This window comes from Microtus oregoni, unplaced genomic scaffold (genome assembly GCF_018167655.1).
Source record: "Microtus oregoni isolate MIOR12 unplaced genomic scaffold, Mior012 000000F_ref0000247, whole genome shotgun sequence".
NCBI classification, from domain to species: domain Eukaryota; kingdom Metazoa; phylum Chordata; class Mammalia; order Rodentia; family Cricetidae; genus Microtus; species Microtus oregoni.
In genome coordinates, this window is record NW_024543059.1 from 45,901,960 (window position 1) to 45,925,013 (window position 23,054).

General features: G+C 49.6%; 4 protein-coding genes across 4 annotated transcripts; all 4 read right to left on the minus strand.

Annotated features, from left to right (window-relative positions):
- Positions 1-281: 281 nt before the first annotated feature.
- Cldnd2 (claudin domain containing 2) lies at positions 282-2,020 on the minus strand. The gene is made up of 4 exons (XM_041659600.1): positions 1,852-2,020; positions 1,415-1,555; positions 648-767; positions 282-394 (listed from the first exon to the last, which is right to left on the minus strand). The coding sequence occupies exons 1-4, from the start codon at positions 2,018-2,020 to the stop codon at positions 321-323; spliced, it is 504 nt and encodes a 167-aa protein (XP_041515534.1). The 3' UTR covers positions 282-320.
- A 5,304-nt stretch (positions 2,021-7,324) lies between these two features.
- On the minus strand, positions 7,325-8,328 carry Nkg7 (natural killer cell granule protein 7). The gene is made up of 4 exons (XM_041660250.1): positions 8,029-8,328; positions 7,806-7,952; positions 7,583-7,717; positions 7,325-7,473 (listed from the first exon to the last, which is right to left on the minus strand). The coding sequence occupies exons 1-4, from the start codon at positions 8,183-8,185 to the stop codon at positions 7,415-7,417; spliced, it is 498 nt and encodes a 165-aa protein (XP_041516184.1). The 5' UTR covers positions 8,186-8,328; the 3' UTR covers positions 7,325-7,414.
- A 1,392-nt stretch (positions 8,329-9,720) lies between these two features.
- Lim2 (lens intrinsic membrane protein 2) lies at positions 9,721-15,015 on the minus strand. Its single transcript, XM_041660177.1, has 4 exons — positions 14,841-15,015; positions 11,962-12,111; positions 9,978-10,112; positions 9,721-9,782 (listed from the first exon to the last, which is right to left on the minus strand). Exons 1-4 carry the CDS (start codon positions 15,013-15,015, stop codon positions 9,721-9,723), a joined length of 522 nt encoding a protein of 173 aa, XP_041516111.1.
- A 1,496-nt stretch (positions 15,016-16,511) lies between these two features.
- On the minus strand, positions 16,512-17,508 carry CUNH19orf84 (chromosome unknown C19orf84 homolog). Its single transcript, XM_041677633.1, has 2 exons — positions 17,474-17,508; positions 16,512-17,043 (listed from the first exon to the last, which is right to left on the minus strand). Exons 1-2 carry the CDS (start codon positions 17,506-17,508, stop codon positions 16,512-16,514), a joined length of 567 nt encoding a protein of 188 aa, XP_041533567.1.
- Between the last annotated feature and the right edge of the window lie 5,546 nt (positions 17,509-23,054).

The following is a 23,054-nucleotide window of genomic DNA, read 5'->3' on the forward strand; positions in this document are numbered from 1 at the left end:
ACTTTCCTTCCCTGTGACTCCCCCGTGTCCTCTCGTCCCCCCGTCCCCACGTCCCCTACGACTCCCCCGTGTCGGCTAATCCCCATACCCTCTCCCTGCGTCCAAATCTCTTGCGACCCACCTCTTCACCCCGAGTCCACTCCATGTTCCAGGTTCCATGCCTCCGCTTCCACCGGCCCACATTCCTCCTGACCTCCATCACTCTCTACAAGCCCCGGTAATCGTTTTCCCGCAGTCTTCAAGCCTAACTAGTTCCGCAGAAAAGCACGCAGGACCGGCGCTAAAAGCCATTCCTTTATTCTGCCCCAGTCAGGCCGCATTCACAGGCACACTGGGAACCCGCTGATGGCTTCGGTGCTCTGCATGATCATGTCCGCCAGCAGAAAGCAGAAGCCTGGCAGGAGGGGAGTGCAGAGCCGGGGGGGAAAAAGGTGGGCCCTAGGGCGGATGACCTGGCCTGCCTGGGGACTAGGGATGGGGTCTCCAAGGGCGTCTCCACCGGGTATGCTGGAGTCTGGAGTGCAGGTGTTGGGGAATCCCTGGAAGTCACTGTGGGCCTTCCTGGGAGAACAGGAGACTGGGAGGTTTTTGGGGCGGGGAATCCTCTAGAGGGGTAGTCCCCACCCTTTTCCCCTTGTGCTGGTTACCCGCAAGAAACGAGAAGGGTAAAGCCAGCCATCCGAAAAAGTAGGACCAGGAGAAGAAGACTTCTGGCTTCCAGGCATTCTTTGCAGTGTATCCAATCAGTGCAATCATCAGCAGCAGCCCTGAGCCAAGCCCACCCGTCAGGTGGGGGGGGGGGGGGATCAGGTGGTGGCTGCACCCAAGCCTGCCCAGCCCAGGCCGCACCCTTCAGAACAGCCTCTGGCTACCCTTTGGCCTTTGTGGATTCCCCCCTCCCTCCCCTTCCTTTCCCTCCCCTCCCCTGCCCTCCTCTGCCCTCCCCTCTCCTCCCTTTCCTTTCCCTTTCCTTTCCTTTCCATTTCTATTTTTACTTTTTATTAAAAATAGATTCTCCCCTTAAACAATACACCTGCCCAGTTTTCTCTCTCCATGCCTCCCATCTTTATATCTCCTCCCTCCCCCAGATCCACTTCTTCCCTTCTATTTCCATTTCAGAAAAGAACTGACCTCCAAGAAACCACAGCCAAACAGGACAAACAAGATACAAAAGGACAAGGCAAAAGCCTTCTTATCAGGCTGGACAAGGCAACCCACTGGGAAGAAAAGAGTCCCAAGAGCAGGCAAAAGAAACAGAGATACACCTGCTCCTACTGTCCAGTATGGACTCCACCACTTCATCCTCCAGCCACGCCTCTCCACTTCTAACCCTATCAGCCAACCCCTGACCCAGCTCTTTCGGGATCGCCATCACCACCACCCGCTCTCCACATGAGTGTAGCTGCCATCTCACCGCTGAGAAAAAGTAAGACAATGGCATTCTGGCTACGCAGTGACTCGCCCTCATGACACCAAATCCTCATCCCTATCCCCAAAGATACGATACTGAAGGTCGCTGCCAACACCATGCATGCTGCAGTCACCGCCAGGGTGTCTAGAGAGACAGGGTTGCATCAGTGGAGCACCCCGTCGCCATGAAAGAGCAGCCTTGAGCGCTCCTAGTCACCCTGACTCCCCCCCCCCCCCAACACACACACCGTGTGTGTCTAGAGCTCAGCCGTCTCCCAGTGTTTATATGGGGACCAAGAAGAGGGAAGCAAGACAGGTCTGGGGAGGAAAATCCTTGGTGGTGGAGGACTGCTGGATCTGAGCCTGGGGTTGGAGGGAACATCTGGAGCTGGGGACAGGGATGGGCTTTGGAATGTGGTCTGATATAGGGGCAGGTCTCACTCTGGCAGGGAATGTTGGAGCAGACGCCATGGGTACATTCCTGCCACAGACCACTGTGGCCCCCCTGCTGTCGTATCCAGTAGTTGGTAGCAGTGGACAGTACTGTGAGGGTGCTGGTCAAGAGATTAAGCAAATTGCCTCCCGTCTGAAGGCTCCTCTTCACCCCCATGCCAAGAGGGCAGCTGCCAAGGACATCAAGGTAGGACTGGCTCACACTAGTTCCCTCCCCAAGCCCCCTGCCTGGCGAGCTCAAGATCCCCAACACTTGTTGTGTGGTGATTCAAACCTGTAATCCTAGCGCCAAGGAGGCTGAGGCAAGAGATTGAAAGTTCAAGGCAGTCCTGGGCCACATAAGGAGTTCTGGGCCAGCTGGACTCCAGTGTGCGACCCTATCTCAGTTTAAACAAAGAAATAGAACGAAACAGGAGCTAAAATGTAGCTCAGTGGTCGAGTGCTTGCCCGGCACGCACAAGGTCCTAGGTTCCATCTTCTAGTACAGTGTAAACCAAGCGTGGTAGGGCACACCTGTCATCCCAGCATGTGGGGAAAGGGGGCAGGAGGACCACAAGTTCAAGGTCATTTTTCACTACACAGTGAACTTACAACCAACCTGGGCTACATGAGACTATCTCAAACAAAACAAAAGATTCCCGATCTCCTATCACCCCATGCTCCTATCCCCTTCCCGGACCACCTTCCCTAAGAACTTATGGCTCCCTCTAAGAAACTTAGTTCTCCACCACCTAGCGGACTTTAAGACATCCTCACTGGAAGCCACCCCCTTCCTCACCCCACCTGCATCTTCACTTCAGGCCACACAACTCAGTGACTATCTTCCAGGGACTTCCTTCCTCAGTTGAATGTCTCTATATAGGCCTCTATTGGCCCAGTGCCCTCTCCATCCTTACCCTTATACATATACACCCCAGAAAATGACTCACCGCCTGGTCCCCTGGGACAGACAGCCCACGGGTGGGGGGATGGGTCTCTATGAGGCAGCAGAGATTCCAGAACCCTCGTCTAGTAGCTATTTAAAGGGATACCCTCTCCCAGAGCATATTCATTTTCTGGTCTCTGTTCTGGAATATTTTGTTTTTGTTTTTGTTTGTTTGGTTCTGGGACAGGAACCCTGTAGCCCTGGCTGTCCTGAAACTCACTCTGTAGATCATTCTCACCTCATGCCTGCCTCTGCCTCCTAAGTGCTGGGATCAAAGGCAGGTACCACTATACCTACCCAGCAGGATTGTGGTTTTGAGACAGAGTCTTTTAACTCTGTAGCCCACGGTGCCTTCAAACCTGCTGAGCAACCCAGGTCTGACCTTGAACTTCTGATTCTTCTGTCTCTACCTCCTCAGTGCTCGGATTATAGTCTTGAACTGCCATTTCTAGTTTTTGTTCTGTTCTGTTTTGAGGTAGAGTCTCATTATGTAGTTCTTAGCTGTCCTAGAACTTACCATGTTGGCCAGGCCAACCTCAGACTTTCAGCTGTCCTCCAGCCTCAGGCTCCCAAGGGCAGGGAGTGTACCACCAAGCCCAACTTCCAGCAGCTTTCTCTTATTTTTAAAAAAAAAAAAAAAGATTTTTTTTTTTAATTTTTAAAAGTGAATTGTTTTAAATTATGTGTATGCATGTGTCTGTGTGTGCATGTGTCTATGTGTGGTTGTGTGTGTGCATGTGTCTGTGTGTGGTTGTGTGTGTGCATGTGTCTGTGTGTGGTTGTGTGTGTGCATGTGTCTGTGTGTGGTTGTGTGTGTGCATGTGTCTGTGTGTGGTTGTGTGTGTGCATGTGTCTGTGTGTGGTTCTGTATCTGTGTGTGCATGTGTCTGTGTGTGGTTCTGTATCTGTGTGTGCATGTGTCTGTGTGTGGTTCTGTGTCTGTGTGTGGTTCTGTGTGTGCATGTGTCTGTGTGTTGTTTTGTGTGTGCATGTGTCTGTGTGTGCATGTGTCTGTGTGTGGTTCTGTATCTGTGTGTGCATGTGTCTGTGTGTGGTTCTGTGTCTGTGTGTGGTTCTGTGTGTGCATGTGTCTGTGTGTTGTTTTGTGTGTGCATGTGTCTGTGTGTGCATGTGTCTGTGTGTGGTTCTGTATGTGCATGTGTCTGTGTGTGGTTCTGTGTGTGCATGTGTCTGTGTGTGCATGTGTCTGTGTGTGGTTCTGTGTGCGCATGTGTCTGTGTGTGGTTCTGTGTGTGTGTGTGGTTCTGTGTGTGCATGTGTCTGTGTGTGGTTCTGTGTGTGCATGTGTCTGAGTGTGGTTCTGTGTGTGCATGTGTCTGAGTGTGGTTGTGTGTGTGCATGTGTCTGTGTGTGGTTGTGTGTGTGCATGTGTCTGTGTGTGGTTGTGTGTGTGCATGTGTCTGTGTGTGGTTGTGTGTGTGCATGTGTCTGTGTGTGGTTGTGTGTGTGCATGTGTCTGTGTGTGGTTGTGTGTGTGCATGTGTCTGTGTGTGGTTGTGTGTGTGCATGTGTCTGTGTGTGGTTCTGTATCTGTGTGTGCATGTGTCTGTGTGTGGTTCTGTATCTGTGTGTGCATGTGTCTGTGTGTGGTTCTGTGTCTGTGTGTGGTTCTGTGTGTGCATGTGTCTGTGTGTGGTTCTGTGTGTGCATGTGTCTGTGTGTGCATGTGTCTGTGTGTGGTTCTGTATCTGTGTGTGCATGTGTCTGTGTGTGGTTCTGTGTCTGTGTGTGGTTCTGTGTGTGCATGTGTCTGTGTGTTGTTTTGTGTGTGCATGTGTCTGTGTGTGCATGTGTCTGTGTGTGGTTCTGTATGTGCATGTGTCTGTGTGTGGTTCTGTGTGTGCATGTGTCTGTGTGTGCATGTGTCTGTGTGTGGTTCTGTGTGCGCATGTGTCTGTGTGTGGTTCTGTGTGTGTGTGTGGTTCTGTGTGTGCATGTGTCTGTGTGTGGTTCTGTGTGTGCATGTGTCTGAGTGTGGTTCTGTGTGTGCATGTGTCTGAGTGTGGTTCTGTGTGTGCATGTGTCTGTGTGTGGTTCTGTGTGTGCATGTGTCTGTGTGTGGTTCTGTGTCTGTGTGTGGTTCTGTGTGTGCATGTGTCTGTGTGTTGTTTTGTGTGTGCATGTGTCTGTGTGTGCATGTGTCTGTGTGTGGTTCTGTGTGTGCATGTGTCTGTGTGTGCATGTGTCTGTGTGTGGTTCTGTGTGCGCATGTGTCTGTGTGTGGTTCTGTGTGTGTGTGTGGTTCTGTGTGTGCATGTGTCTGTGTGTGGTTCTGTGTGTGCATGTGTCTGAGTGTGGTTCTGTGTGTGCATGTGTCTGAGTGTGGTTCTGTGTGTGCATGTGTCTGTGTGTGGTTCTGTGTGTGCATGTGTCTGTGTGTGGTTCTGTGTCTGTGTGTGGTTCTGTGTGTGCATGTGTCTGTGTGTGGTTCTGTGCGTGTGAGTGCAGGTGCCCAGTGGAGACAGAGGCACTGAATCCCTTGGAACTGAAGTTCCTTGGCTTTGAGCCACCATGCTGTGGGTGTTGGGAACTGAACTCAACTTCTGAGCCTACTCTCTGAGGCTCTCTTAACTGACAGCTCAGAAAGCAGGCCTGGGAACAGGCTTGGTTGCTCCTGCCTGTAATCCTAGAAGGAAGCTGGAGGATTACTTTCAGTTTTGAGGTTAGCTTGATCTACATATGAGTTTCAGACCAGCTAAGCTCCTGTCTCAAAAAAGAAAAGGAAGAGGTGAGGTGTAGAAGAAGGAAGAAAGGAAGGATAAAAAGAAGGAAGGAGCTCCAAAGCTACAGCTATTGCTTGACTGATGAAGTTGTTCTAAAGCTGCTCCTTCTTTAACTATCGCCATAGCCCATAAGCTCTCCTGGCCCCCGTTCTCGGTCTGTGCCCTCTCTGACCCTCTCCTCTTCTGGTAATGCTGATCTCCTCTGGGTGCCATCATAACCCTCTCTCTAGGAGAGCCCTCCTCTCCTTAAGGATAGTGACCCTGAAGATCTGAGAGAGCAACCAAAATGTCACCTCCAGCCCTAGGTTCCTCATCTGATCTCCAGATAGCCTCACCTGCTCCCGCCATTCCTCTGTGGCCATTCAACCACATTGCCAAAAAGATCACTGGCGTGGACTCAAACTTGTTGCAGCTCTGCTGTCTCTCTCACGTTGTCAGGCCAGCTCCCCTGACCCCAAGCTCTGTCCCTTCCTACCGGCTTTCCAACCTTCCAGTCTCACTCCCCGGTCACTGGAGGGAGGCTTCTCTCTCACACACTTGGGACAGCTTCTCCTCTGTTCACAGTTGTTGCACAATTTGCCACCATTCTCAGGAGAAAACTAGCTTTGGCAATAGAGGCCCTGGCTCCCTTCTGCCTCTCTGTCATAATTTCCCACTGCCACCACATTCTACAGTCTAGACAGAAATCAACCCCTTTCATATCCTTTCAATGTCTGCATCTTTGGGCACCTCTGCCTGGATCGCATAATTCCTGTGCTCATGAATGTTTGTAATCCTAATTCTTCAGAGTCTGTAGCAGGAGAATTGCTGTGAATTCAAGGACTGCCTGGGCAGTTAGTGAGACATTGTCTCCAAAGGTACAAGGGAGTTGGGCATGTAACTTGGTGGTCCTTCTTCTATGTTAAACCTAAAGAATAGTTGCTAAATATCATCTCTGGTTTAAAAAAAAATAAAAGATAGGCCTGGGTTTAGTTTTCGTCCCACATCCTCAGGCTGTGGCTGTTGTCTGGCCCACGTCAAATGCTAGTGGTTACAGCCTTTTGTGATGCATATCAGTGGTCTCAGAGTTGGCTCACAGAGAGAAAAGGAAATACCTAGTAAAAATGGGGGCCACTTGGGGATGAAAAGAGAAAGAAAAAATGGGAGAAAGAGCCGGGCGATGGTGGCGGATGCCTTTAATCCCAGCACTCGGGAGGCAGAGGCAGGCGGATCTCTGTGAGTTTGAGACCAGCCTAGTCTGCAGAGCTAGTTCCAGGACAAGCTCCAAAGCCACAGAGAAACCCTGTCTCGAAAAACCAAAAAAAATAAAAATAAATATAAATAAATAAATAAATAAAATGGGAGAAAGAAAAACAATTGAAGATGAGAGAGAAACACAGGAAAATTATGTCCACACAGGGCAGAATCCACTTCTGGTGTGCAGCTGATGGTTCTCCCTCTCCTGAGGGCTCTTCTCTTACCCACCCTAAGCATGGTTGACTTACGTGCTGGGGAAAGAACTCGGACCTCATTCATGCTCAGCAAATCTCTTCCACTGAGCCACAATCCCTGCCCATGTTTTAGTTTTTGCCTTGAGGCAGGATCTCAGGAAGTCACCCAGGCCAGCCTTGAACTCTCTGGGTAGCCCAAACAGGCTTGGAAGTTGTGACGCCCTTGCTCCAGCCTCCACAGCAACTGGGAGATAGGCCTGGCTTGGCCAATTTCTTGACTGAATTGATCTTGGAACAATTAGATCTCCGTATGTTTTTATTGAATGTGTGAAGAAAGCAATGAAGGGTAAGGCAAGGTGGGAGGGACAGAGCCAGAGTCCTGCATTTTCTCTGTGGCTCCTGTGAGGACCAGGCTCCAGGTATCCTGCTGACCCTGCTGGCTTGCCTTCTGTTCATAAGGTTTCGTACCCAGCCCGGGGGGTTTTGCAGTGAGCACCCAGGCTCAGGCAGCCTGGTATGGAGACAGAGATGGGAGGAGAGATTGAGTATTTGAGTGCCCTGCACTGCCCCTCCCCACACCCTAGCAGGGTCCTCCCCGGGGAGGTGGGCTGAGTAGTCACCTGCACAGAGGAACAGGATAGAGGAGGCCCAGCCCAGGTAAAAGGACCATGAGAAGAATGTCTGGACCTGCGGAAATGGAGTCTGGCTCCATCTATTACTGGTGTACACCGCCATGGCCACTATTATGGAGAGAGCTGAAGACAAGAACAAGAAAGAGCTGGCTTGGCCACTGCAGGACCCACCAGCCCTGGCGTCCCAGTGCAGCCCAGATTCCATTCGTACCTGCAGCAAAAGCCATGACAGTTGACACCAGAGGGCCACGGCCTGGGAGGGATAGGGCTGGACTGTAAGACAAAATCAGGAAGCCCACGGACACCAGGCTCCACAGGGCAGCCAGGATACAGAAGCTCTGTGTCACATGGATATAACCTAATGCAGGATGAGACTTGTGGGTGTCTGCTCCCCACTGGCCATTCCCACCACCAGGGAGCCCACGGCACATTACCTGCTACCTGGATCTCATGTGTCCTCGGCCAGAGGCCGCTGTGGGAAGAGGAGCTGGGGCCTGTGGCCACTATCCAGAAGTCAGTGCTCAGAGCAATCAGAGAAGAAGTCAGGCCCAAGAGGCCAGCAAGTAGAGCCAGGGACCGGCAGGGCTCCATGGACACAGCTCTGGCTTTCTACTTCTTATGGGGTAAAGACACAGATAACCCAGACTGTCGGGTCTCAGAGAAAGGAGAAGGTCATGCACCCAGACTCCCTGGTCCTCCCAGCTGAAGAAGCAGCCAGCAGTCAGTCACTTTGGCTTCAGGCCTGGCATCTGACTCTTCTCACACCCTCCCTTCCTGCGCGGTTTCCCCTCCCCTCTTCTCCTCCTGCCTGGTGAGGGTGGGCCTGCTGATGTCTTCGCTCACTGGCTGCTCTGGGGGTGTCCACCTTCCGTGGTCTAGGTAGTGGTTTAGACTGTTGTCACGGGTTCTGTGCCTCCACAGTTGGAGACAACAGAGAGGGCTTCCTGGAAGACCTTAGGGAGGGCTTTGGGGGCCCAGAGGTGGGAAGTAGACTAGTCATACTAGGGTGTGAATTAACTCAAAGGGGAGATGTGGCTGAGGGGGCAGTTATTTCACATTTTCCTGTGGTTTTTACACTCTGCTCCTTGACTCTAGCGCTAGAGTTTCCAATAGTAGAAGATTAGCGGGGTCAAAATACCAGTTCCAAGGGAGGGAGGACTTGGTGGGAAGAGAGATTCCATGGTCCTAGTTAAAGCCTCTGTCCAGGACAGATTCCATAAAACTTAAGGACAGGAAGGTCTTCCCACATCCTCTTTTCACGATATAGTGAGAATTCACCCCACCTGGCTGGGCCCTCCAGCATGGGTGTCTTAACACCAAGATGAGGCTGTCTGGGGAGTAGCAATTCAGGGCTATTCTGCCTCTGTCTTCCAGTGGTCAACACCTTCTCTCCAGGGAAACACAGAGTGTGTCTGTCATCCCTTACTGTCTTCTCAGCACTCAAGAGATCTGAGGTAGGAGGATCACAAGTTTAAGGCCAGCCTTGGCTACCTGAGACTCTGTCCTTCCAAAAACATAAACTAAAATGGAGAGGGAGCAGAACCTCCCCCTTCCTTCCCTAGATGGTCCTGGCGGAGAGGGCGTCCAGGGAAGGAAGCAGAGGGAAGGCGCTGCCTGGAGCGGGTGGGGAGCAGGGAAGCTTTATTTCCTGAGATCAGATTGTTCATCCTGTTATCCCACACATCCATTTCTAGACATTAAACCATGGCCGTCTCCAGGGTAGGGACCCATTTATCTTGTTCCCATCCCTGCAGAACTGAGGAAGAGAGGACACCATGTCAGAATACCCCTGTCCCCCAACCACCACCCTAGCCCATTTCTCCAAACCAGCGCTGTGATGACTCCCACTTTGATAGTTTCACATCAGTTTTATTAGATCACAAAATTCCTCTCTAAAAGAGTTCCCATTTCTCTACCACCCTTTGGGCAAGGTAGGGGTTCATGTCTTCGCAACTCCTTCCTACCTGACCCACACAGGACAGAGGGATCAGGGACTCCCCTATCTAGAATCCAGGACTGAGCCCCCTCATTCCCTCAGGAGCCAAGACTTCCTCCAGCTCCTAGGTCCTCCCCTTCCTCTTCAGTGCCTTCATTGTAACTTCTATCTGCAAGGTTTGTCCCAGGTCTCAGCGTGGGGTGGACAGACGCCGGCACTCGTGCATCCGGTAGGCACACATGTAGAAAATGCCTGTGTGGACAGAATCCGTTGATACCCAAACCCTTTGGGTCTGCCTTTCCGTTTCAAGAGACTCTTAATTCATTTCCTCCCTCCCTAGGACCCAGAGTCTGCCATCAGATGTGTGTAGGGTGTCTTGTCACCTCACCCTCTGAGGTCGCTTGCCTTGCCCCAGACTTCCACCTTCCCATCACTCTGCCTCAGTACCTGCAAAGAAGGTCATGAGCAGGGCCACCCAGCCCAGGATGTAGGACCATGAAAAGCGCCAGTCCCCAAAGCGGCGGCCGAGGAAGCTGACAGTGACTCCAGCGTAAATGGCCAAGGCCAACAGGACGGAAAGAGCTGGGGAGAGAGCGTGGGGTGGCGTGAAGTTGGATAAGAGAATAGGAGATAAGGAGGAGGGGAGGTTGATGACGGTGGCAACAGTGGAAGGTGATATGGGGGATGGGATTGGGTGAGGACACGGCAGGGAAGCACAATAAAGCGTTGGACAGAACACTTGTCTCTGTGTTCTGGGAGGGGAAACAAACCCTTGCAATGTCCTGAGTTACAGAGTGTCTTACTCTAAAGAGCTCCTTGGATCACACTAGAGTTTCTGTGAACTAACAGGTGGCTCGGGGTGCCTACCAAATACCTGCCAGGGACTGGGGCTGTGGTGATTTGAATAAGAATGCCTCCCAGAGGCTCATATTTTTAAACATTTAGTCACCACGAAGTGGCACTAGTTGAAAGGATTAGAAGGATTGGAAGGAGGAAATGTATCACTGGGGGTGGCCTTTGAGGTTTCAGAAGTCCATGCGGAGCCCAGACTATCTCTCTCTTGACCTGTGGATCAGTATGTAGCTCTCAGGTATTCTCCAGCACTGTGAATTCTCCCTTCTATGAAGATAATACACCAAATCTCTGGAACTGTAAGCAAGCCCCAGTTAAGTGCTTCCATTTGTAATAGCTGCTGTGATCTTGGTGTCACTTCTCAGCAATGACTAAAACAGAAGGGTATGAGGATCCTGAGCCTGAGAGCGCTGCATCTGGGACAGCGGAAGCTGGAGGCTAAACGAAGTCCATCTGTGGTGGCTGGTCTTCAGTGTCTGCTCTGCTGGATCTAGGACCCCTAGGACACACACACACTCACACACACGTGCATTGTGTGAGTGTGTGTGTGTTTCCAGAGAAGAGGTTATTTACTTATTATTTGATGTATGTGTGTGTGCTATGGCACTTGAGAGAAGGTCAGAGGACACTTTGTAGGAGTCTGTTCTCTCTTTCCAGTGTGTAGATTCTGGGGACATAAACACCAGGCTTGAAAGCAAGTTTCTTTAGCTACTGAGTCATCTCACCAGCCCCTCCAAAGCATTTTAATTAAGTAGAATATACACCCTAAATGTGGACAACAGTATCTCATTGTTTTATTCTGTCTAGGATAAAAACTAGACAGAATAAAAAATAAGAAAGTGAAGTCTAGCACTGGCTGTTATCTCTCTGTTTCCTGATTGTGGGTGCAATACGACCAGCTGCCCCACGCTTCTGCCATCGTGACTTCTGTGTCATGATGGTCTGTGCCCTCCAACTGTGAGCTAAATAGACCTTCCTACCTTTCTGAAGTTGTTTCTGGTTAAATATTTGGTCATAGCATTGAGAAATGACACTAATGCACCCGTGTGATGAAATTCTGGTAGGATTCACTGTATATGTCTCTTCACCAGCTGGTCCTGGGCTGAATGTGTTTCAAGACTGTGACTGTAAGTGTGAATATTTTTTAAGTTCTATGGGGTGGCTAGTATTAGAATCCCTGCCTGGAATCCCCTAGTGAAGGGCTAAGCCGTGATTCAGTGGTGGAGTTGCCATGCCAATCATGCCCCAGTTGGGGGGCTGGGTATGGCTCAGTGGTAGAACCTCTGCCTAGAATTTTCCAGTGAGGGGCTAAGAGTGGTAGAGTGTCTTTCTAGTGTATGTAAGTTCCAGAGATTGTATTCCCATTACTAGGACAAAAGAAAGAAAGGAAAGAAGGGAGGGGAGGAGGTGATTGCCTCTAATTACAAAGTGGAGTTAAAAGCAAAGGAGAAAGGGAAGTTGGTAGAGTTGGGTCTAGGGGTGAGAGAGGGGATGGAGTAGGGGTGATGAGAAGTGGATGTTGGCATGGGGTTGAGGAGCTGGGAAATTTGGGTGGGGAAGGAAGGATAGGTTCACTCACTGGAGGCAAAAAACATGATGCCAGCGGAGAAGGGCCTGGAGAGGCGGGTGAAGGCAGGCTGCTGTGCGAAGGCTAGGACGCCCATGATGATGCCCGAGGTGGCACACAGGGCAGACAGGATCATGAAAGCCCGGGTGGCATTCCAGTATGCTGTGGAGACATCACAGTTACTCCGGGCCCCTGTTTCCTTCATGATCTGACTTGGCTCTTCCCTCCGTTGACCTAGCAGACTCATCCTCCAACGCCCCAGCTCTCGCGGCCTCTTCTGGGAACTGATCATGGCCACCATCCTCACTCTCTGCTTTCCATTCTAACTGTCTCTTCTGTTTCACCCCCCTCCAGCTCGACTTCTCCTGAAGACAGGGACTGGCTTGGTTCTTGATGTGCGCATCCCAGCATGGGTGTGGCTTACACATAGGCCTTGTGAAGTGTTTCTTGGGTGAATGTTTCCCCATACGCTCTTGACAATACTCTCCATCTCTCTGATCCTTTCCTTTTCATCCACTATACTTTGCTGCATCTGAAAAGTCCTGATCTTTTGACTGTATCTGTGGTGTCTGAAAAGACCAGGGCTGGCTCCTCCTCTCTCGGTTGTATACCCAGCCCCTGACACCTGTCTGGCACATGATAGACGTAGCAAGTTTTGAGACTGGGTCTCTCATAGCCCAATCTTCTTGTCCTTGAACTTAATGTAGCTAAAGTTGACCTTGAATTCCTGACTCTGCTGTCTCTACATTCCAAGTGCTGGAATTACACTTGAGATGCCACGCTTTCCTCTGTCCTGATATGGCTCCGCTTGGGTCTCCTGAGCTCTAGAACTGCAGATGTGCACCACTAACTGAACAGCCCCTGAGCATTCCTGGGAGATTGAAGGAGGCTGACCTATGAAAAGTTCTTGGGATAGGTTTAGCTTATTTTTGTTGTTTTCAGGATAACAGTCAATAATTATTAATTAAAATACTGTAGAAAATCTTGTGGAGTGTAGCTTGATGTATTTTGATGTAGTAGCTTATCATATACTGTATTGTATGATACACTAAACAAAACATTAAATATTATTAAATTCCCATGCTACATAGAGTATATTATGTAGACTACAGCATATTATTCATTAGTATTATATATTCATACCTAATATATACTATGTAATATATTTCTCCATGTCACGCTTCTTCCATCGTGTGTGTGTTGAGTACATGCCTGGCTGCTTATGTGGAAACATGTATGTATGTGCATATTGAGACCCAAGGTCGACCTTGGGTGTTGTTCCTCAGGAGCTGTCCACCTTGTTTTTTGAAATAAGGTCTCTCCCTGGCTCACCAAGTAGCTAACCTGGCTGGCCAGGGAACCTCAGGGATCTGCATCTCTCTCTGGTGTTTCAGAGTTAGAACTGTTTTTTGTTTGTTTGTTTGGGTGACAGGCAATCCTCTTACCTCAGCCTCCTGGTTCCAAAATTATAGATGCAAGTCACCATGTCTGGCCAGCTGGCCAGTCAGCCTGCCTGCTTGTCTGTTTGCCTGTCTGCTTACATACCTCTGGTTATTTGAATGAGAATAGATCCCATAGGCTTATGTTTTTGAATGTTTGGTCCCCAGTTGGTGGAACTGTTTGGGAATTAGGAGGTGAGGCCTTGTTGGAAGGAGGTTATGTCATTGGGGGTGGACTCTTGAGGTTTCTAAAGTCCATGCCAGGCCTGGTCTGTCTGTCTGTCTGTCTGTCTGTCTCTCCCCCTCTCTCCCCCTCTCTTTGCCTCCTGTTTGTGGATTAAGAGGTATCACTCAGCTGCAGCACTACCCCTGCCTGCCTGCCGCCATGCTCCCCATCATGATGGTCACGGACTCTAACACACTGCAACTGTAAGCCCCAATAAACTCTTTCTTCTATAAGCTTTTTTGGTCATGGTGTTTTGTCATGGCAATAGAAGAGTAACTAAGAGACTTCCTACTTATCCATCTATCCATCCAGCCATCCTATCTGTCATCTAGCTTGTCCTATCCTTCCTATCAGTCTATCCATCTATCTATTCTATCCATGATCTCTACATTATTTATACACTTATCCATCCTGCCCATCATATTTCTATCTTATCTATCCATGCATCCATTGTATCTCTATCTTATTATCCATACATCCACATCCATTCTATCATCCTTCCTATCTATCTATCTATCTATCTATCTATCATCTATCTACCATCTATCTATTCTTTTCGTTTGTCTTTTTATCTATCTATTCTTCATTCACCCATCTAACCATCATCTTTCTATTATATATATCAGTCAATCAATCAATCAATATCAGTCAGTCAATCACCTATTCATCTATTCATGTATCCATCCATCCATAAGTACATGACCTGGTACACAGTAGAAGGATAGCAAAAGGTCTTCCATCTGGCATGCAGTCCATCAACAGTCTCCGTGGTCCCTGTCCCTAACACTGTTTATTGGCTCATAGCACTTGTTTGTTTGTTGTATTTTGAGACAGGGTCAAACTATGTAGCCTAAAACTTACAATCCTCCTGTTGCCACATCCCAAATGCCGAGATTACAGGCACATGCTATCACACCCAGCTCATCACAGATATTTATAAAATATTGTTCTGGCAACCCCAGCCTCTTTGCTGCATCTGACACCGTTTTGTGCGGGGAAACGCCACCCCGTTAACCTAACTACAAAACCTTACACCCTGTCCCTGAACTAGAAAACAATCCATAGATCACAAGTCTGTTCCACCCCCTGTTGAGCATCGTAGTCCAGTGCCTCTGCCTCTCTGAGCCACCATGCTTTCTCTTAGAATGCTGGGGTGATGGCCGTAGGGCTGTGCTCTGGGCAAGGCTAGACCTCAGTACCACTCAAACCCTGGCCTCAAGGCTCACCAATGCTCTCCGTCTGTAGGAAGCACTTGCTGCCCAGGCAGTAACGCCACAGGCCCTGGTGTGCGAAGGACCCTGACAGCCGGTACTGCATCCAGTGGTCCGTTGCTGTGGCTACCACCAACAGGATGGTCCCCACCCAGGCACAGAAGAGGCCGCCACCCATGAAGCTGTACATGGCGATCTGTGGAGAGGGGAGGGTGGTTTGTGAGTGAGTATCCTAGACCCCCCTGGGTTTGAGAAGAAGGCTGGAGAATGGGCTTAAGGGGCTAAAGGGGAAGAGTAGACTCCTGGGTCTGAGGGAAGAGGGTGGAGAATCTGGATTCTTCATTCCTGACAGGAAGATGTCTAACAACCTCAATTCAAAGCTCTTGGAGAGAAGGGTCTGGGAGCCTAGATTTTTCAGGTAGGGGGCTTCAGGTCTCACGCTGGTGCCTACCTGAGTGGCGGAGACTGTTCTGAGCCCTCCTTCTGCCGAAGCCCCTCTGTGGAGACTGAGCTGAGCCAGGTTGCTGGCATCTCTGCCTCATGGCTCCCCCAAATCCCTTAAGCCTCCGTACACAATGGCTGCATAGCCCAGCAGCTTCCAGCAGGCAGAAACACAGTGGCAGCAGAACCCTCAATGGAATTTGCTGAAACAGGGGACAAGGGGGCCCCATCAGCCTCTGTCTGTGATCCTACCCATCTCCCTAGTCCCCACCACGGGTAGCCTGAGCTTCGCAGGAAGCATGGTCCACACAAAAGAGACAGAGCAGCCATCCTTTTATTGTTCAACCAATCTGGGCTTCCCAGCCCGGGAGACAGGGAACAGCAATGACAGGGGTAGATAAAGGTGTCTGGACATGTCAGGCCAAGGGATTCTTTGTGGGGTAGGATCAGGGGCTTGTCAGAGCTTGGTTGGGACATGGCAGATGTCGGGACTGGGGCTGGGGCTTGGTGTGACATGAAGGTGAGTGTGAGGTGTGAGATGAGGACCAGGAAGAGGAGAATGAGGTCAGTCTCCTGGTCCACAGCAATCTCAGCACTCAGCCGACTGAGAGAGGAAGATTGGTGAGACAGGTTTTAAAACAAAGCAAAATGAGTTGGGAATGATGGGAGACCTTATGGCCGAGAACTTTCATCCCAGATACTTGGAAGCCTGAGACAGGAGGGTCGCAAGTTCAAGGCCAGCTTGGACACTTGGCGAGACCCTATCTCAAGATAAAAATAAAGGATGGTTGCAGTTTAGTTCCGTGTTTGGCTGGCATTCAGGAGACTAGTACTGAAAAACAAAACAGCAAATAAACAAATTAGGAATGAACGTGGATTAGAACTGAAGGCCGAGAGAAGAGTGTGGAGGATGGGGTTGACTTTGGAATGGAGAAAGAAAGGGACTGGGGTAATGATTTGGTCTGGAAATGGGGTTGGAGCAGCCTTGGGGGCATTGAGAATAAGCCGGGATAGTAGCTGGGCTTGGGATACTGTGAATCTGGGCAGGGGAGTTTTCTTATCTGGAATGTAAGTCGGGTTTAGGCTTTACAAGGTGATCTGTAGAAGACCTTCAGAGGCTGTAGTATGGGGGCTGGGAAGGCTGTAGAGATGATATTTCTTAGCAATACCTCTGAAGGATTAAAAACTCTGTGAGCTCTTGGAAGGAACCCTTGGGTGGCCAAGTGCCAGATGCTCTTTGGGGTCCTAGTAATCTGTCTCCCAGTCTTCAGACAAAGGCGCTGGCGGTGGGGACGGTTCCAGGGCTCCAGCTTCCTTTTGCCTATCCTGGGATAGTGGTGTCACTGGTTGGGTCTTGGGGCCAGCCCCAGGGCCTCCAGCCATGCTCCTCTCAAACTCTTTGGCTCTCCCAGGACACCATCGGGACTGGCCCCGGCCCTGGCCCCTGCCCCTGGAAGGCCTGCGCTGAACCTTCCAGCACCCAGAGGCCTGGTCCCATTTCCTGGGAGGCCTCCTGGCTGTGTCTGGTGAGTTGTGGTATGGCTGCTCAGAGCAGGAGCAAGGGGGTAGGGACTGTTGGAACTTGTAGGTCCCCAGCAGGGCAGTGTGTAGGAGGTAAGACAGAGTGTCCAGGCGGATGGGGACAGTCACAGAGGCCAGTTGCTCAGGGAGTCCCAGGTGAGCTGGGTCTAGCATGCTAAGAAGCGAGGGTGGTAGGGCTGGGGTAGCTGACGCAGGCCGTGTTTCAGTTCCCGCTAACGGCAGAAAAAGGTTGTCCCTAGGGAGATAATAAGGCCGGTCAGTCCATCATCAGCTGGTACTGCTGGGCCGCTGCCGGGGACCCTGCTCCTGAGTTCCTCCACCCGCGTATTCCCTTTCCTTTTAAATTCCAGCACCCAGCACCCCAGTTCCAATTCCCAGCTGCTAAGTGTCTAAGGCTTAACTTTGTAGTTAATTATTTTACTTATTTAAGACAAGGTCTCATGTGGCCAGGTTAGTCTCTTACTCTGTAGCCGAACTTCTGTTCCTTTCCCCTCCATATAGAAAATATCTTTCTCAGCAGTCAGCCACCAAAGTCCTCCAGAGAATTCCTAGTCTGTCTATTTGGTTTTTAGATGGTATTTTCAGTTCAAGGCACTCCTGGCTCTAATATACTCTGCTCCCCCTTCTTCCTGAGGCTCTTCCCCGAAAGGTTTTATCTTACTCACCCACTGCACGAAGCCTCATCTTTTAGCTCTTCCATCTTCTCAACCGCGTCTGAAGTCTTTTCTAGATCTTTCTGGGGCTTAACAGGAAAGGGAGGGGCAAAAGAAGAAACCAGTCAAGGCTCTGGGGCGGGGCTAGCAGGATGCAAGGAGCTGCCATTGGGCAGCCCAGAATATCCCCCCTAGACAGAAGCCAGCTGTAACTCCTTTAGATCCAGGGGACCAGGCCAGTACCCGGCTCTCCAACCCCAACTCTCGTGGTTTGAACATAGCTATGGTTCTAGACCACAGGCAGCCTCCCTCAGACACAGTGGTCCAGGCTCCAGCCCTCTTCCCTCAGATCATCAGCATCCTCACTTAGAACCAGGGGTTGAGACCCCATCTCCTCCCACAGACCCAGGGATCTAGGCCTAGAAGCAAGTATCTCCTCTTTATTTCTGCAGTTGCCTCAGGCTGTTCTTTGTTGTGAGTTTTAGATTGAGGACTCTGGGTCATGGTAAACCTAGGCATCCTGGGGGCGGGGTGGTGGTGGCAGATCTACTACATGTTAACTCTAACTTGCTCTGTTACCTGAAGATTGCCTCGTCTCTTTGCTTCAGTTTCCACATTTTAAAGTGAAGCTAATACAATTGATTCTGGCAAGACTCTTGTGACATCTCTTGATGGTGCAGGTGCAAAGCCGTAAACACTGTCCTCGCTGCTATGTGGGTCTAAGGGTCCTTCAGAGATTCACTGGTCTGGACATTAGTACAGTTTAAACAATGAAGAGGCTGTTTTGTTGAAATTGTACAAGACTAGGCGATTTTACAGCAATCCTTAACAGCCCTTGACATTTGGAGTTCGGTTGTGCTTTATAGTCCTCACGAGCCATCAAGATGACGCTAGCCATCACACTGTCGTTAGAGACTTATTTTTAACCATGTGTGCGCGTGTGCACATGCATGTATGGAAGGAGCTCGTGGGGAGGCCACAGAGGGGTCGGGTTTCCCGAAGCTGGTCAGCTGGGGAAACGGAACTCAGGCCCACTGTAAGGCAGCCAGCATTTTAACCACTATTGGGTCATCTCTCAGTCACCTAGCTGAGACATTGATTATCTGCTCTTCGTCACTGCAGTTTGTTAAGAGGCCATTGCCCTTCTGTTCGTTGATTTAAGGAATATTTATTGAAAGTTGTTGTTGGTGGTGGAGGCAGGAGGTGTAGGAGCTCCAGATCATCCTCAAGTACATAGGGGATTCCATGACAACTCGCATTACACAAGACTCTGCTTCAAGTCAAAACAAAACTGCACCAACCAGAGTCTCTGAAGATATTAAATCAGGGCACTGAGGGTGTTTGGAATAGTTGCTTAGGGAAGGGTATCATAGGAATGTTCCAGAAGACCTGGAGGTTGACTGGTCACAGCAAGAACAGGGTTGATGAAGGAAAGGGCTGGATTTTTTTTTCTTTTTGGGATTTAATTAAATCATTTAAATTTTTTGCGAGGCTTCGTGTGGTGAACAGTGGTCCCACGCTCACTACGTAGCTGAAGATGATCTCGGATTTCTGCTCCTCCTGCCTCCACCTCCCAAGTGTTGGAATTACAGACTTATGCCCCACGTGTCTTTTATGTATTGCTGAGGTGGAACCCAGGGCTTTGTGTGCTCAGAACCATGGTGGACCCACTAGCTACGTCCCCAGCCTAAGATTTTGAACCTTTGATTTCCTTTCTTTTCAGATTTTTTTTGTAATGCTAGAAACAAAACATAAGACATATTTTTAAAACAATTCTTTTATGAGCATGGGTGTTGTGCCTATATATATGTCTGCATCGCATGCATGCACTACTCAGCTGAGACAGTCAGAAGATGGCCTCAGATCCCTCTGGAACTGGAGTTACAGACGGTTATGGGACACCATGTGGGTGCTGGGACCTGAACCCTGGTCCTCTGCAAGAACAGCAAGTGCTCTTAATTGTGGAGTCATTTCTCTAGTTCCAGACAAACCTCACATGCTTCTTCCGCTGTCACCCCAAGCCCTCTCCTTTCCTCTCCTTCCCTCAACTGTCTCTTTTCAGAGTCTCTGCTAACTTCATCTGTCCTCAAAAAGACTTTGAACTCTTGACCCTCTGCCTCCTGCTTCCCACCACAGACATTACAGTAAATTGTTCTTTCTTTTTTCCTCCCTTCTTCTCTCCTCCCTTACCTCCTTCCTTCCTCTCTCCTTTCCTCCCTTTATTTTTAAAGCACTATGGGATGAAATCCAGGGCCTCCGGCATGCCAAGGCAAGCCCTCTACTACTGAGCTGTATCCCTCAGCCTTACTTCCTTGTAAGAATGGGAGGGCTTGGGTTGCTGGAATACACCTGTAATCCTAGCCCTGGTGAGGCAGGCAGAGACAAGTTCCAGGTCTGCATGGGCTTCAGAGGTAATAATAGTCCTAATAATATCCTAATAATAAATAAACACTTTGCATGATTTTAAGCTCATGTGCGACATGATTTGACTTATACTTTGAGAAGAGAACTTGTCTGTGGTTGAAGAGTGGGTTTTGATGTATAGTGAACTCGGAAGCTGAGTTGAGGGGTATTTGAGAAGCAGGACAGCCTGTTGGGCGGCTGGAGTAGGTACCCCCCCCCCCAAAGATGACACAAGCTTTTTGTTTGTTTGTTTGTCTTCCCAGTGTTAGGGGCTGAATACAGGACCTGACCAAGTTAGACAGTCACTCTCCCAGAGAGTAAATCTCCAGCCCCTCTTTTGTTTCTTGTTCTACTCCTTAACTAGTGTATGGCCTTGAGCAAGCTACAGAGGCTTTCTGAGCCCTTTTGTTTGCCCATTTCCGGAGTGATGGAATTTCTCTTACCTTATTCTTTTATAGGTACCCTTCGGGCTTAGCTCTACTTGGTGGCTGTATACCCGGCCTTTTAAGGACAGCTTCCTTCCCTTTGCTCTGGCTCTGGCTTTGGGTAGATAGTACCTCCTTGTACCCAGGAAGTATGTTGCACCCAGGACCTAATCTGTGTGAATAAGTTCTGGGTTTTGCTGCAAACTCCAGTGACTTTTTGGTCCCCGCAAGAAGGAACAATGCAATTGCTCAGGAGACTCATCTAAAAGTTACTGCGAGGGTCACAGCGGTTTAGAAATCGGCTGAGAAGGAACCCCGGGGGACTTGTTGGTCATGGGTGTGACCTCCAGCCTGCAAGCTGAAGTGAAGTCTCACCTCTCACTGCTCTGCAGAGCTGTGGGCCCTCAGTTACATCCTTCCTGCTTTACATTCTCACCTTGTTAGGAAGCAGCAGTGGAGGGAGGCCTCAGCGTGTGGCTTGCTGCTTGTTCTGGGCATGGCTGTCTTCATTTCTTATCTTTGTGCTTGGATGACGTCATACTCTTATGTGTGGAGGTAAAAGAACAGCCTTGGGCGCCGTTCTTCAAGCACCGTACACTTTTTTCTTTTCTTTTTTTTTCTTTTTTTCTTTTTCTTTTTTTTTTTTTTTTTTGGTTTTTCGAGACAGGGTTTCTCTGTGGCTTTGGAGCCTATCCTGGAACTAGCTCTGTAGACCAGGCTGGTCTCGAACTCCCAGAGATCTGCCTGCCTCTGCCTCCCGAGTGCTGGAATTAAAGGCGTGCGCCACCACCGCCCGGCTCCATACACTTTTTTGAGACAGGTTTTTTACTGACCCATGGGCATGCTGCCGTCAGCCCTCAGGGATCCACCGGCTGCCAGTCTCCCCGGCACTGTGACTGCATCATGCCCGGCTTGAAAACTCTTCTAAATGTCATTTATTTATTTGTTCATATGTGTATGGGTCTGTGCATGTGTGCACGTGCGAGAGAGAGAGAGAGAGAGAGAGAGAGAGAGAGAGAGAGAGAGAGCGCATGTGCATTTGTAATAGAGAGTGAACATCAGAGGCCAGCTTGTGGGACTTGTTTCTCCCACTGTGTGGGTCCTGGGGATTGAAATTAGGTCACTGGGCTTGGCAGGATGCATCTTTACTCACTAATCATCTTGAAGGACTTTTGTTTGTCCCTTAACCTGAGTTCTGGAGATCAAACTCAGGGTACCAACAGAGCTATCTCTCCAGCGTGGTATCTGTGTTTTGAAGCATACATTCACATGCACACACACGCACACACATTCAAATGCACGCACACACGCACACATGCACACATGCACATACATGCACACACGCACACACACACACACACACACACACACACACACACACACACACACACTTATGATCAGCAGTAGCTGGGATGATAAAGGAAGCAGCTATCTCCCTCTGGCATTCAGGATGGAGAATGTTCCAGAACACTTGATATAGGAAATGATAAAGATAAGTCAAAGTTGCCATTAAGATTTTGTGTCAGGGCATGTTGGGGGAGTGGAGTGGTAAGCTAGGTTCTGGTGAGTGTTGGCAGGGGTGCAGAAGAATGTTGCTTGCTGGCGGGTTGAGGCACAGCTACTTAGGCTGTGCTTCCCTCTAGAGGCAGAGGCCATTGCTGCAGTGTGGGAGCCTTCACTGGGGCCATTTCAATGCTGTTCCCCAAGAACTCATTTTTCTCTTCCATTCTCTTTTGAGTGGGACAGGAATGGGACCACCACCGTCACCTTCTCCTGCTTCAGAAATTGATTTTGCAGCCATAAGAAAGTGTCACAAGCTGTGCAGCTTATAAATGATAAAAAGTTATTTCTCATTGTTCTGCAAAGTGCCAGAAGGTTCAACACCTGGCAAGGTACCAGAGTGAACCTGTGTTAGGTGGGAAGAAAAGCAATGGGGTTTGGACTGAATCAGAAGCCAGGATGTAAGGCTAGGCTGCGATGTATTTATTCATTCATTTATTTTGTGGATTGAACATTTTTTGTTTTGTCTTGAGACAGGTTCTCACTGTGGTGATCCTGGTGGGCCTGGAACTCGCTATGTAAAACAGTCTGGGCTCAAACTCACAGAGATAGCCTCCCAAGTGCTTGGATTAAAGGCATAAGCTACTGTGCCCTGCGCTACATGTAACAGAGTCTCGGGTAGCCTAGGCTGGGGGTAGCCTAGGCTGGGGGTAGCCTATGCAGGCCTCAAGCTAGCTGTGTGACAAGGATGACCTTAAACTCCTGGTCCTCTTTATAAGAGTGTACCATCTTGCCAGTTTGTGAGATACTAGTGATTGGACCAAGGGCTTCATGCTTGCTCGGCAAGCACTCACCAACAAAGCTCTGTCCTCCCGCACACGAAGAAGCTACATACAGTTGTAGGAGTGGACAAGTTGTGGAGTTCTAGTCTTTTGTTATTGTTGTTTTGAGGCAGGGACCCTGGAACTCACTAGGTATTCCAGACTGGCCTCAAACTCACAGAGATCCACCAGCCTCTGCCTCCCAAGTGCTGGATTGAAGATGTGTGCCACCATGCCTAGTGAGAGGACCTTATTCTCTCGTCAAGAGACAGAAGAATTGACAACTCCCTCTTAGAGAACCCCACACCCATACTCTTAAGTATTTTATCTTTCCTTCTGGGTCTCTTAACCCTAGTGCTTAAGCCTAAATATCCCTATTAAGGGGCTGGAGAGATGATTCAGTGGTTAAGAGCACTGGCTGCTCCTTACAGAGGACAGTAGCTT

Coding starts and splice junctions, on each gene's coding strand:
- Nkg7 (XM_041660250.1), bottom strand. CDS start 8,185: ATGGAGCCCTGCCGGTCCCTGGCTCTACTTGCTGGCCTCTTGGGCCTG. Junction 7,953..8,028: donor ACATGAGATCCAGGTAGCAG/GTAATGTGCCGT, acceptor ATCCTGCATTAG/GTTATATCCATGTGACACAG. Junction 7,474..7,582: donor TATCCTGTTCCTCTGTGCAG/GTGACTACTCAG, acceptor TCTCCATACCAG/GCTGCCTGAGCCTGGGTGCT.
- Cldnd2 (XM_041659600.1), bottom strand. CDS start 2,020: ATGGGGGTGAAGAGGAGCCTTCAGACGGGAGGCAATTTGCTTAATCTC. Junction 1,556..1,851: donor CTCCAACATTCCCTGCCAGA/GTGAGACCTGCC, acceptor CTGTCTCTCTAG/ACACCCTGGCGGTGACTGCA. Junction 768..1,414: donor TGTCTTACTTTTTCTCAGCG/GTGAGATGGCAG, acceptor GGCTTGGCTCAG/GGCTGCTGCTGATGATTGCA.
- CUNH19orf84 (XM_041677633.1), bottom strand. CDS start 17,508: ATGGAAGAGCTAAAAGATGAGGCTTCGTGCAGTGG. Junction 17,044..17,473: donor GATGAGGCTTCGTGCAGTGG/GTGAGTAAGATA, acceptor TTATCTCCCTAG/GGACAACCTTTTTCTGCCGT.
- Lim2 (XM_041660177.1), bottom strand. CDS start 15,015: ATGTACAGCTTCATGGGTGGCGGCCTCTTCTGTGCCTGGGTGGGGACC. Junction 10,113..11,961: donor CATCATGTTTTTTGCCTCCA/GTGAGTGAACCT, acceptor CTCTCTCCCCAG/CTCTTTCCGTCCTGTTGGCC. Junction 9,783..9,977: donor GCTCATGACCTTCTTTGCAG/GTACTGAGGCAG, acceptor CTGTCCACACAG/GCATTTTCTACATGTGTGCC.